This window comes from Colobus angolensis, unplaced genomic scaffold, assembly GCF_000951035.1.
Source record: "Colobus angolensis palliatus isolate OR3802 unplaced genomic scaffold, Cang.pa_1.0 Scaffold328, whole genome shotgun sequence".
NCBI classification, from domain to species: domain Eukaryota; kingdom Metazoa; phylum Chordata; class Mammalia; order Primates; family Cercopithecidae; genus Colobus; species Colobus angolensis.
Window position 1 is genome coordinate 2,471,082 of NW_012116577.1, and position 14,143 is coordinate 2,485,224.

A 14,143-nucleotide genomic window follows, 5' to 3' on the forward strand; every position below is an offset into this window, starting at 1 on the left:
ATTCTCCTGCCCCAGCCTCCCAGTAGCTGGGATTACAGGTGCGCACCACCACACCTGGCTAATTTTTGTATTTTTTAGTGGAGACGGGGTTTCATCATGTTGAGCAGGCTGGTCTCGAACTCCTGACCTCAAGTGATCTGCCCACCTTGGCCTCCCAAAGTGCTGGGATTACAGATACGAGCTACCACGCCGGGCCTACATTTGTTTTTATGGTTTGAGTTTTCATAACAAACTTCCCCTTCTACAACAGATAACACACAAGTAAGCTAGTGTCTTTCTTTTTTTTCTGCCTAAAATAAATTCAGTAAGTGGGTTCCAACTAATAAGATTTAGCTATATGTTAAAAAAATGTATATTTGAAAATAATCTCTCATAGATGTTGGACCTTTAGACTAATATGCATCATATTTGAATTTTCTGATTCTTAAAGGTTTTTGAAATTGGAAAGTATGCTTTTGGGTCTTTGAATTAGGTTCTTTTTCTTTTGTTTTTTTTTTGAGATGGAGTTTTTGCTCTTGTTGCCCAGGTTGGAGCGCAATGGCGTGATGTTGGCTCACTGCAACCTCTACCTTCTGGGTTCAAGCGATTCTCTTGCCTCAACCTCCCATGTAGCTGGGATTACAGGCATACCATGCCTGGCTAATTTTGTCTTTTTAGTAGAGACGGCATTTCACCATGTTGGTCAGGCTGGTCTTGAACTCCTAACCTCAGGTGATCCACCTCGACCTCCCAAAGTGCTGGGATTACAGGCATAAGCCGCCACACCCGGCCTAGGTTCTTTAATTAATATATTTTTGGTATTTATGTAAAATGTTTTTTCTTTTTCTTCCCCAGAAACTCGTTTTCATCTTGTTGGTTTCATCTTAATACCAACGTCATGTCTGGTTCTAATGGTTCCAAAGAGAATTCCCACAATAAGGCTCGGACGTCTCCTTACCCAGGTTCAAAAGTTGAACGAAGCCAGGTTCCTAATGAGAAGGTGGGCTGGCTTGTTGAGTGGCAGGACTATAACCCTGTGGAATACACTGCAGTCTCTGTCTTGGCTGGACCCAGGTGGGCAGATCCTCAGATCAGGTGAGCAAATAAGACAGCGTTAGCTGGGAGTAAGACTCTTAGAGAAGGTAATGGTTTTATTTGTAAAGTATATTTTTGACACCTGAAAATAATTTCAATCTGTGCTTAGCTGTGTTATAACTCAGTTTCCACATTTGCTTGAATTCTTGCTAAAGATAAATAGTTCATTTTTTTAAATTCTTTTTGGGGTTTTAGGAGGATACTTCCAAATAGTTAAATCTGTTTTGATTTGAAATAACAAATAGCATCAGCTATGTGTTATGAAATAACAGCTGGTACTATTATATTTGTTTTGAAATAACAACTGATGGTACTTGTTTTCATGTGTTCTGTTTGGGTTATCAATAGAACATCTTTTGTGGTTATTTTCCAACATAACTAGACTTGTGAAAATATTTTTCGGAAAATTTTCCAGGTTACTAAGAACAGGATGATGATAAACCAGTGTGAAAAAATAGAAGAGGGATGGATAAAGGGAAGAGAGAGGGGAAGAATGAGAGAGAAAGGGCTCTCACTAAATTCACAGAAGTGCTGTATTGATTAACATTTTGTGTTTATGTTTCTTTTATTTTTTCCAGCTTTATTGATGTATGATTGACAAATAACTATATATAAGGTATACAATGTGATATTTTGACATGCATATACATTTTGAAGTGATTACCACAATCAAGCCATTAAAAATAATCTTACATGGTTACCTTTTTTGTGTGTGTAGTGAGAACAGTTGAGATCTACTCTCAGCGAGTTTCAAGTATACGGTACTGTATCATTACTATTTTTGAGACTGGTGCTCTTATCTATTTTTGAGACTGTACTTCACCCAGGCTGGAGTACAGTGATGTGATCATAGGTTGCTCTAACCTTCAACTCCGGGGCTCAGGTGATTCGCCTGTCTCAGCCACCCGAATAGGTAGGACTATGGGCATATTCCACCATACTTGGCTAATTTTATTTTACTTTTTTTTAAGTAGAGATGGCGTCTCACTGTTTTGTCTAGGCTGGACAAGAACAGTATTATTAACTGTAGTCACCACACTGTAAATTAGATCTCTAGAACTTACTCATTTTGCATAACTGAAACTTTATACCCTTTGACCAACATGTCCCTACTTTTCCCACCTCTTTATGTTCCTTTTCTAACCCAGGGTGGAGTGCAGTGGTGTGATCATAGCTCACTGCAGCCTTGATCTCCTGGGCTCAAGTGATCCTCCCACTTCAGCCTCCAGAGCAGCTGGGACTACAGGTGTGTGCCACCATGCCTGGCTAACTTTTAAATTTTTAGCAGAGATGAGTTCTCATTATTGTCCAGTCTGGTCTCAAACTCCTGAGCTCAAGTGATCCTTCTGCTTTGGCTTGCCAAAGTGCTGGGATTACAGGCGTGAGCCAGCACACCTGGTGATTTTTTTAAAGGGGTGAATCTCTAGAGTCCCAAAGGCATTGCAGCTCTGTTTATAATTTCATGATTTTTATCATTTAATTCATTTTATTTGCATGTTAGATGGCAGATTGGTTAGAAGTCTTAAGAAAATGTATAGATCATTGAAGTTGGAAATTATTCCCCAAACCACAGATTATTTCTTTGCTCACTCACTGGCATTAAAGCAAGAAAAAAGTGAAACCTGTGTCAGAACTGCCCATGAACTATCCAGTGCTACATAACTCTATTCACTGTCAGTGCAATTATGGCAGGGATTTTATTGTGGTGAGGAGAGTAGTTTAGTTATGTCTGTTTAAAAAATTTTTTGTTGGGCCGGGCACAGTGGCTTGCGCCTGTGATCCCAGCACTTTGGGAGGCTGAGGTGGGCGGATCACTCGAGGTCAGGAGTTTGAGACCAGCTTGGCCAACATGATGAAACCCTCAGCCTGCCGAGTAGCTGGGACTACAAGAACGTGCCACCACACCCGGCTAATTTTTTATATTTGTTTTTAGTAGAGACGGGGTTTCACCGTGTTAGCCAGGATGGTCTCGATCTCCTGACCTCGTGATCTGCCCACCTTGGCCTCCCAAAGTGCTGGGATTACAGGTGTGAGCCACTGTGCCCGGCTGTAAAGTGCACATTTCTTACATGTGAAGGTGTGCAGCTCAGTCAAGTTTTACATTTACATAGCTCTGTAACCACTGCCCAGATCAAAATCTAGAACATTTCCAGCATAGTATGTCTGTTTTTAATTTACATCATATTTACTATGCAGCTTGTGGGGCAGATTCACTGCTTTGTTGGTTTTCTTTGATAAAAATATTAATCAGTGTGCATTTGAAGAAATTTAAATTATTTTGAAATAGTAGAAACATCATCAGAAGGAATCTTATTTTTGGAATTACATAGGAACCAATAGTTTTCATAATGTGCCCACCAACAATTCCTTCTTGCCAATACACCTTTCTGTAGCATGTGGTAGGAGCTCTAGTTCTTCTGCTGGTAGTCCTTCCCAGAGGGGTTAATAAGTTTAATAATAATATATATCTTTGTAATGTATGGTGTTTTGGGTAAAACTTTTTTTTCCCTTAAAAATTGTTTTGAAGGAATAAGATGGATTTGTGTGAAAAAAAAACTAACCCTTAAAAATTTACTGTTTCAGAAATACTTCCTATGGATAACAGATTGACTTGCATTGTTAAGCTATTGGTAGTTTTGAATGATTATTTCTTATTTTACATTGGTATTCTCATTACAGTGAAAGTAATTTTTCTCCCAAGTTTAACGAAAAGGATGGACATGTTGAGAGAAAGAGCAAGAATGGCCTGTATGAGATTGAAAATGGAAGACCAAGGTAGGTACTGGGAGTAGAGCATCTTACAATAATGAATCACCAAAAAGTAGAAAAGATAGTTCATATTTATCAAATCCTTGTATGACCCAGATGTTGTACAGATTTATTTATATATGTGATCTAACTAAATCTGCACAATAACCCTGTTGGTGGATATTTTTAGTTGAATTTTTAATTGAAGAAAAAGCAATTTGTATACAGCTAGCAAGTGGCAGAGGCAGCGTTTGAATGCGTCTTTTTGTAATTTTATCTTGAAAGTAGAAATAAATAATTGAATACATTAACAGAAAGGAAAATTGTTCAGCAGATGTTTATTAAATGGTATAGTATCTTAAAGTGAGAATTTATCCAAACCTGTAAGAGAAAAAATAAAGATAACCCAATAATTTAACATCAAGGGTGTTTCTATGTTTTTTAAAAAATGATTTTTCTGTACAACTAAAAAATTATCCATTTTCATTAAGAAGATATAAAAATGTATTAGCCTGTTCTCACACTGCTATAAAGACATACGTGGCTGGGTGTGGTGGCTCACGCCTGTAATCCCAGCACTTTGGGAGGCCGAGGTGGGCAGATCACCTGAGGTCAGGAGTTCAAGACTAGCCTGACCAACATGGAGAAACCTCATCTCTACTAAAGATACAAAATTTAGCCAGACGTGGTGGTGGGCACCTGTAATCCCAGCTACTCAGGAGACTGAGGGAGGAGAATTGCTTGAACCTGGGAGGTGGAGGTTGAAGTGAGCTGAGATTGTGCCACTGCCCTCCAGCCTAGGCGACAAAGTCAAAAATAAAATAAAAAAAAAAAAGACATACCCAAGACTGGGTAATTAATAAGGGAAAGAAGTTTAATTGACTTACAGTTCTCCATGGCTGGGGAGGCCTCAGGAAACTTACGGTCATGGCGGAAGGCAAGAGAGAAGCAAAGGTACATCTTCCATGGCAGCAGGTGACAGAGAGTGAACAAGTAAAGGGGGAAAAGCCCCTTATAAAACCATCAGATTGGCCAGGCACGGTGGCTCACACCTGTAATCCCAGCACTTTGGGAGGCCGAGGCGGATGAATCAGGAGTTCGAGACCAGCCTGGCCAATATGGCGAAACCCTGTCTCTAGTAAAAATGCAAAAATTAGCTGGGCATTGGTGGCGAGCGCCTGTAATTCCAGCTATTTGGGAGGCTGAGGCAAGAGAATCACTTGAAGCCAGGAGGTGGAGGTTGGAATGAGCCAAGGTCGCGCCGCTGCACTCCAGCCTGGGCAACAGAGCGAGACTCCATCTCAAAAAAAACAAAACAAAACCAAAAAAACCATCAGATCTCATGAGAACTCACTCACTATCATGAGAACAGCATGGAGAAACTGCCTCCCATGATCCAATCACCTCCCATCAGGTTCTGCCCTCAACTTATGAGAATTAAAATTTGAGGTGAAATTTGAGAGGAGTCACAGAGCCAAATCATATTAAAAAGTTAGAAAGAAATGTAAAAATTAGCATGTACCAAATAAGACCAAAGAAGGATCACAGATTTGAAATCATGGTTATCACCTTATAAAAATGTTATACTTTTGTTTTCTTGGTTCCTGTAAGACAAGGAAATGGTGGTAGTACTCTCATCTCAACCTGGTCCTTCAGTTTTGCTAAGTTCTTTCTTTGGTGATAACTTACACATCTTTTTATGTTATTGAATCTTTTTAAGTCAAATTCTCCTTGCATTTGACTGATTCCTTAGGTACTTTTATAGATACAATTACAAAAAGATAAAATATATGAAAAGATAGGTAAGATACATAGATGGAAATGCAAGGTAGATTGTTCTTTTAATCAAGTCTCTTTGACTAATAGAAACTAGCTTTAGCTTCCCTGAGCAAAAGTAAAATTTATTTTAAGGCTATAGGAATGTCTCAAGGAGCTCGAAGCAAAAATGCAGCAGACATTAGGAAAACATGGAATTCGAAATCCATCAGGACTCTCTCTGCCTCATTTATGCTTTTGTCTATATTGTTGGCTTATTACTCTCTCTTTGCAAATAACCATCTGTGCTTTTCAGGTTTTAATATAATCTGTGTGTCCATTCCAGTTTCCTGTTTATAAGTTACAGTCTTGATCATCTATACAAACTAACCTGTCTGTTAATAGTGGCCTTGATCACTTGTGTTCAGGTGGCTCACGCCTGTAATCCCAGCACTTTGGGAGGCCGAGGCGGGTGTATCATGCGGTCAGGAGTTCAAGACCAGCCTGATCAACATGGTGAAACCATGTCTCTACTAAAAATGCAAAAATTGGCCGGGCATGGTGGCTCAAGCCTGTAATTCCAGCACTTTGGGAGGCCGAGACGGGCGGATCACGAGGTCAGGAGATCGAGACCATCCTGGCTAACACGGTGAAACCCCGTCTCTACTAAAAAAAAATACAAAAAGCTAGCCGGGCGAGGTGGCGGGCGCCTGTAGTCCCAGCTACTTGGGAGGCTGAGGCAGGAGAATGGCGGGAACCTGGGAGGCAGAGCTTGCAGTGAGCTGAGATCCGGCTACTGCACTCCAGCCTGGGTGACAGAGCGAGACTCTGTCTCAAAAAAAAAAAAAAATGCAAAAATTAGCCAGGCATGCTGGCATATGCCTGTAATCCCAGCTACTCAGGAGACTGAGGCAGGAGAATTGTTTGAACCCAGGAGACGGAGGTTTCAGTGAGCCGAGATCATGCCACTACACTCCAGCCTGGGCGACAGAGTAAGACTCTGTCTCAAAAAAATTAAAAAAAAAAAAAATATATATATATATGTGGTTACTGATCACTCTGCCCCTCCTCCTGTTAATTTGGAAAGAATTATTGTCAGATGGGCAGGTATCTTTTCTTTCTGTTGCTATTTGCAAGTCTTGCTGAAATATTTCTGAGTCTATACAAAAACTATAAAAATTCATTCAATTTTAATAACAGTCACTGGGAAGAAAGAATAAAAAATGGCAAAAAGGGATATTTTGGCAAGTTGTTTATTTACTTTCATATAGTGGGAGGGCAAAAGATACAGTACCATTAGGTAGAATTACATGTTAGAACATTTTTTTAGTAGTACATAATGAAAGTTAAACATTTGAAGGATATTTACTGAAATAAAATGACACAGACATGAGTATTGATGGGTTTATCTGACAAATTTTTAACACTGGATTGTGGCATCAGGTTAAATAGTTGGCATTTTTATAAAATTGTATTTTGGTATACCTGAAATCTGTGAAATAGTAGTACTAATACCTTATTGTATGCTACAAATATATATTATTGATGATAATAAAAATCCAGAAACCATTGAGGAAAAATGGACTTAATGTAACAGGAACAACTTTAATGGGAAGGGTTGTAGGAGAGTAGAGTAGGAAATGATGATAATGAGAAAGTGAAGAGAGATGTGGGTGTTCCAAAAGAATGTAGGAAGGTTCTAGTTTGAATTTAGGAGTATAGGCAAAAACTGAAACAAATCATCCCATTGTAGAACCACTTTGGGTATGAGACCTCTTCCTGGTTCAAGTTCAAAGCATATCACATGCACAAAAGAAAAATTAAATAGCAGTGTAATGGCATACATGACCTCAGCACCAGATATGTGGTAGTACTGTTGGATTTGTAAGGACTTATTAATTAGTTCCTTCTTACTGCTTGTATTCCCTTCTTTTGGGTTATATCAAATCAGGTTAAAAAGATGAAAACATTCAATTGATTTTATGCTTTTTGGTTTTTCCAGAAATCCTGCCGGACGGACCGGACTGGTTGGCCGGGGGCTTTTGGGGCGATGGGGCCCAAATCATGCTGCAGATCCCATTATAACCAGGTAAGAGCCAATAAAAAAAATATCAGTAGCAAAGAGCTAAGTGATAGAAAAAATGCAGACTGTAGCTGTGTGTATATATGTATACCTGTGTGTATATGCATATGTATGTGTTTGTATATATATGTGTATATACAATCATGCATTGCTTAACGATGAGGATACCTTCTGAGAAATGCATTGTTAGGTGATTTTGTTGTTGTGTGAACATCATAGAGTATATTTACATAAGCCTAGGTTGTGTAGGTACAATCGAATGAGTAGTATACACCTATGCTATATGCTATAGCCTATTGCTCTTAGGCTACAAGCCTGTACAGCATGTTACTGTACTGAATGCTGTAGGCAACTGTAACACAATTGTAAGTGTATATATATCTAAACATAGGGAAAGTAGGTAAAAATACGATATAATAGATAAAAAACCATGCACCTGTTTCAGGCACTTACCCTGAATGGAGCTCTTAGGACTGGAAGTTGATCTGGGTGAGTCAGAGTGAGTGGTGAGTGAATATGAAAGCCTAAGACATTGCTGTCCACTACTGTAGAGTTTATAGACACTGCGTACTTAGGCTACACCAAATTTATAAAAAATATTTTCCTTTTGTGAATAATAAATTGACCTTAACTTACTGTAACTTGCTTACTTTATAAACTTAAACATTTTTAAAACCTTTTTGGCTTTTTTATAACAGCTTAAAACACATTGTGCAACTGTACAAAGATAGTTTTTTTGTTACATCCTTATTCTGTGAGCTTTTTTTAATTAAAAAAAGTTTTTTTGTTTGTTTTTAAACTTTTTGTTAAAAACTAAGATACAAATACACACGTTAGCCTACAGCTATATAAGGTCAGGATCATCAGTATCACTGATTTTTGCCTCCATATCTTGTCCCACTGGAAAGTTGTCAGGGGCAGTAATATGCATGGAGCTGTCGTCTCCTATGATAATAATGCCTTCCTCTTGAATATCTCCTGAAGGACCTGCCTGAGGCTGTTTTACGGTTAACTTTTTTTATAAGTAGAAGGAATATACTCAAATAATAATAAAAAGTACAGTATAGTAAATACATAAGCCAGTAACATAGTCACTTATTGTCAAGTATTTTGTACTGTATGTGACTGTACTCTTATGGCTGGCAGTGCAGTAGCTGTGTTTACATCAGCATCACCACAAGCATGTGAGTAATGCATTGGATGAGGATATTAACAATGGCTTATGACATCATTAGGTGATAGGAATGTTTCAGCTCCATCATAATCTTATGGGACCACCGTTGCATATGTAGTCTATTATTGACCAAAACATCATATGGCACTGACTGTACATACACACATATATGCCAGCATATGTATATTACATAAATGTGCATGCAGATGTATATATAACTGATATTTTTAAGGGATTTTATATACAATAGTGATGTGATAAAAGTATAAAGCTGTCATTATATGAGTAGGTTAGGCATTATATAAAGAAGGTTAATTCTATTTATGCATCTATTTATTGAACATCTATTTGTTCTCAGCATTGAGTAGGCACTTTAGTAGATATAAAAAAAATCTAAGAATCCTAAGTTGGTTCTCTGTGACTGAAGAGCTATGGCTTTATTTGCAAGATGGAAAATATGAAGTAAGAAAACATGTTAAATATGATCAAATAGTATGGGTGATTCAGGATGCTTTAGAAGGTTGGATGTGGGGCATGGCTGTGGTAAACTAGAGCACTCAAGAAAGGCATCATAAAGCAGGTAGATTTGAGCTGAACTTGAACCATGGGTAGGGAGATAGTAGGAAGCCTAAGAAAAGGTTTTGTAGTAATATCTGAGTGGAGACCGGCTTGGTTGAAACAGAATATTCTTGTAGGAGAGTAGTGGGTGAAAAATGAAACTAAAAGTTAATTTTTGTGCAGTTTTATTGTGAAGAATGTTAAATGCCAAAATTGGTAGCATGGACTGGAGCCACTGAAGGTTTCAGAACAGGGGAGAGGCATTCTCTTCCCGAGGCAGACCTATCTGGTAAACCAAATCATATTCAGGTCTCTTGATGAGCATGAATCAGAATTAAGAAGGTCAGTGAATCTAATGTTTAGATGGGCTTAGCTATCTTCACAGGAATCATCTTTCTAATGTATCTGAAATACTGTCATATTTGTCATCCTTTTAATTTTTATTTTTTTACTTATAGAATTTCTTTGCTGACCATCTGTCTCCCCACATGGAATTGTCATGTTCTTTCTTTAAATAGTGCAAATATCTTCAATATTGTTACTTTCTTAGTTTTGATATTTTGGGGGCCTTTCTTCACGGAGACTCTGTTTTTCTTTTATCTGAGAGTTTAATTCTATATATTTTTTTTAATTTTCAAGTTGCTGGAAGAGGCACCCATACTCACCTGGTCTTACTTTCTTACTTGCCCTCTCGATTCTCCTGCCAAAAAGGATCTTTACCCAATCCCCAATTTTATCTTCCCTCCATCATCCATCCACCTACCCACCCATTCACCTACCTACTTACTTAACTACTGATCAACCTACCTCTCCATCCATGTACTATTAGAATCTCTATGGTTTAAATGAGATGGAAAGAGTTAATAAAAAAATATTAATGGCAGTGTTAGTTTCTGGCTTTGGTGAAGCTGGCTAAAAACAGGAAGGTATGAAACGTTTGAAACAGGAATGTAATGCTAGTAAGCGGACAAGAAGCAGAAAAGGGAGTCTGAGTCTTGAAAGTTAGAATCTAGTTAGCTTATCTTTATCTATGCTGGACCAAATAGTGGCTAGGAGTATACGTGGTGATTGTGTGTCAAATTGTTTTGAAATGGTAGACTTTTTGAGCTTAACTCTGTCATACAGATAAGAGAACTGAAGGCTTAGAGATGGTCCAAGGCTATAAGAGAGCCCACAAGTGGCGGTGTCTGGCTTTCAGCTGTACTCTTAGGTTGATGTTCTTTGTTATCTTAATAATGATTAATTAATAATACATAATGCATTAATTAATAAATTGATGAGTTCCTCTAAATAGATGAGAGGCAGCAGAAATGGAAGAGAGAAGAGTGAAAGATGTTGAAAGAAGGATCAAGCCTTAGATGAATTGTTAAAAGTATTCTACTTTTAGACTAGTCTATTCCAGGCATCCTATCAGTGCTATCATTAGTTTTTCTATTTGTTTTTCACAGAAGCCCCTCCAAGTAGGTATAGATATATCTGTTTTGAGAATTTGAAAATAGAGACTCACTGGGGTTAAGTGACTTGCCTAAACGTTATAGATATGACATCTGAATCAGGGGTAAGTGGCTTTAAATACTGTGCTTTTTCCGTTACACCACTAGTGAGTCTTTACTGTACTTTTTATCATTATTTTAGGGTATATTCCTTCTACTGGAGAATCACCCAGGCACTTTCAGAGCAAAGATTCTATCCCCCTTTCTTTCAAGTATGCACTTCATGATTCAAAACAGCATTGTTCAGGATTTCATAAACTTTTTAGTTCAGAAGCTCCAGGGCAGGTGTTAAGTTTTCAGATTCCCAGGCATCTCTCCTAGAGATTGTCCAGGTATAATTTTCAAAAGTTTCTTCAGATCCTCTAGAGTCAAAATGAGTTGGGAAGTGTTAATATATTATTTTGAATAAATTCAGGTCAAATAATTGATGACTATCATTTTCTCTTCCCTTTTGGTTAACGACAGGAAGGGGCATACTACCAGAACTGAGGAGGGAATAGCAATAGGGCATAGAAATACCATTGATATTCAGTAAGTGTTCATTAGGTTCATCAGTTAAAATGATGTGTTCTGTTAGATCAAGAAATTTTGTTTTAAAATTGGTGATAATGTATTTAATACTAATAAATAACATAACAAGAAGCTACTGTGCTTAAAATCCATACGTTTGTCCCTTCAGAATAAAATCTGAGAACATATGCAAGCTGCTCATCATCTCTCTGGTCCTACCTTCTCCCCAGCAGCATCTCTCTTTTTTTTTTGAGATGTGGTCTTGCTATGTTACCCTGGCTGGTCTCGAACTCCTGAGCTCAAGCAATCCTCTCACCTTGGCCTCCCAGAGTGCTAGGATTACAGGCAGGAGCCAACACACCTGGCCAGCATCTCTCTGTATTCTGTTTCTCATCCTTGTTCCATGGTCACAACTGGCTGGCTGAAGAGCAGTGGCTGTATTGAGTCTTTGTTTTCCCATCTCCTTGCATGTGATGTGTAGTAGGTGCTAGTAAATGTTTATGAGTGAACAGAGCCATCATACACCTTTTTATCTTTCCTTTTTTTTTTTATTTGGAGACAGATTCTAGCTCTGTCGCCCAGGCTGGAGTGTAGTGGTGCTATCTTGGCTCACTGCAACCTCCCAAGTGATTATCCTGCTTCAGCCTCCCAAGTAGCTGGGACTACAGGTGCATGCCACACTGCCTAGCTAATTTTTGTATTAGTAGAGAAGGTTTCACCATGTTGGCCAGGATGGTCTTGATCTTTTGACCTCATGATCTGCCTACCTCGGCCTCCCAAAGTGCTGGGATTACAGGCGTGAGCCACCGCGCCCGGTCATCTTTCCTCTTACCTAATTAGTGTAAACATTCTGCTTTTTCAGTTTAAGTAGATAGTATGGTAATTAAGAACGCAGATTCTGGAACCAGATTGGCCAGGATGGTCTTGATCTTTTGACCTCATGATCTGCCTACCTCGGCCTCCCAAAGTGCTGGGATTACAGGCGTGAGCCACCGCGCCCGGTTATCTTTCCTCTTACCTAATTAGTGTAAACATTCTGCTTTTTCAGTTTAAGTAGATAGTATGGTAATTAAGAACGCAGATTCTGGAACCAGATTGCCCAGGTTCAAAGTTCTGTTTACACCCTTGTTAACACTGCAGTCTTAGGGAAGTTACCTAACTTTTCTGTTCTTTATTTTCCATATCTGTAAGATAAAGATAATAAAATGACTATTTTATAGGGTTGTTTTGAGGCTTAAATAGATAAATACATGAAAGCACTTGGAACAGTGTTTTATATATATAATAAATGCTATCTAAATGGCTTTTAGAAAATAAAAATAAAATCCACCCTCTCTTCTTTCTCACTGTCTCTGCCTTCTGTCCTGTCATCATCTTTTACTTGGGTCATAGTAGTGGCCTCCCAGCTGATCTTCTTGAGTCCAGTCTTGCTTTCCTGCAGACCAACATACATGCTTTTGTCAAAATGAGTGAGCTTTCTAAAATTCAGATTGGTTATGGCTTTACCCTGCTTAAAAATATTCTGTGGCTCTCTAAGTAGATGAATTAGATGAATCGTCGTATAAGCCCGTTGCCCACTTTTCTGGCCTATCTTTTCCCTCACTGATGCCCATGGTGCTAGACCCCGTATGGACATTCAGTTTCTTGAACACATTATTTTATTTTATGACTTTGTTTCTCACTCCTGTATTCCCCTTTCTGGCATTTAAAAAACAGATGTGCCCTCTTGTACTAATTATTATTTCATTTCTATTTAATGTACTCATCAAACTATCACCCTTCTAATTTAGAGCCACTGCTAGACTGTGAGCTTTTTCATGGGAGGAATTAAATACGGTAGATATGGTAGTCAGCTACTATATAAGGAAATTAGATGAGGTAGTCAGCTACTATATAAGGAAATTTGGAAGCTCATATCCACACTAATATTTTATTGGGTTTCATCCAGAGTAATGATTAGATCATAGACCTTCTTTTTTGGTTTAGCATTGGAAGATTTTTTTTTGACTAGGAGATCATTAGGACAATTCCTAAAATTGGGCTGGAGGTTGATACGGAGGTGAGGAAGGGGAAGGGGCGATTTATTAGTATCAACATCTCTGGCAAAGAGAGTGTGGTTAGAAAAAGTGTATTCTGAAACTAACATTGCCTTGATACTTTTTACAAAACCTATAATCAATTCAATTTAAAATGTAAAATAAAAGGATAGAGTTTTTTTTTGTTTGTTTATCAAATTAGAGGGCATAAAGATTGAGAAGCAGGGCCAGGAGTGGTGGCTTACACCTGTAATCACAGCACTTTGGGAGGCTGAGGTGGGGGGATGGCTTGAGGCCAGGAGTTCAAGACCAGCTGGGTAACCTAGCAGGAGACCCCATCTCTACTGAAAAACAAAAAAAATTAGCTGGGCGTGGTGGCCCACATCTGTAGTCCTGGCTATGCAGGAGGCTGAAACAGAATGATTGCTTGAGCCCAGGAGTTTAAGGTTACAGTGAACTATGATTGCACCACTGTACTCCAGCCTTGGTGACAGAGCAAGATCCTGTCTCTTTAAATAAAAAAAAAAAATTGAGAAGTACTGCTTTTGACAACAACTAAACTGGGTCATATAATCTGCTTTTCTCTTAGCACAGGGTGAACTGTTAAAAGCAAATTTTTTTTTTTTTTTTGAGGTGGAGTCTCACTCTGTCACCCAGGCTGGAGTGTAATGGCACGATCTTTGCTCACTGCAACCTCTGCCTCCTGGGTTCA

General features: G+C 38.5%; 1 protein-coding gene across 2 annotated transcripts in view; it reads left to right on the plus strand.

Moving 5' to 3' along the window:
- NUDT9 (nudix (nucleoside diphosphate linked moiety X)-type motif 9) overlaps positions 1–14,143 on the plus strand; it is a 36,985-nt gene that overhangs the window by 12,453 nt on the left and 10,389 nt on the right. Inside the window, exons 2-4 of one of the 2 annotated variants that reach the window (XM_011951809.1) lie at positions 835–1,074; positions 3,754–3,849; positions 7,580–7,666. In XM_011951809.1, the coding sequence (XP_011807199.1) occupies positions 835–1,074; positions 3,754–3,849; positions 7,580–7,666 (423 nt within the window). The remainder of the gene's footprint in view (positions 1–834; positions 1,075–3,753; positions 3,850–7,579; positions 7,667–14,143) is intronic. The other variant, XM_011951810.1, reaches the window with a different exon arrangement.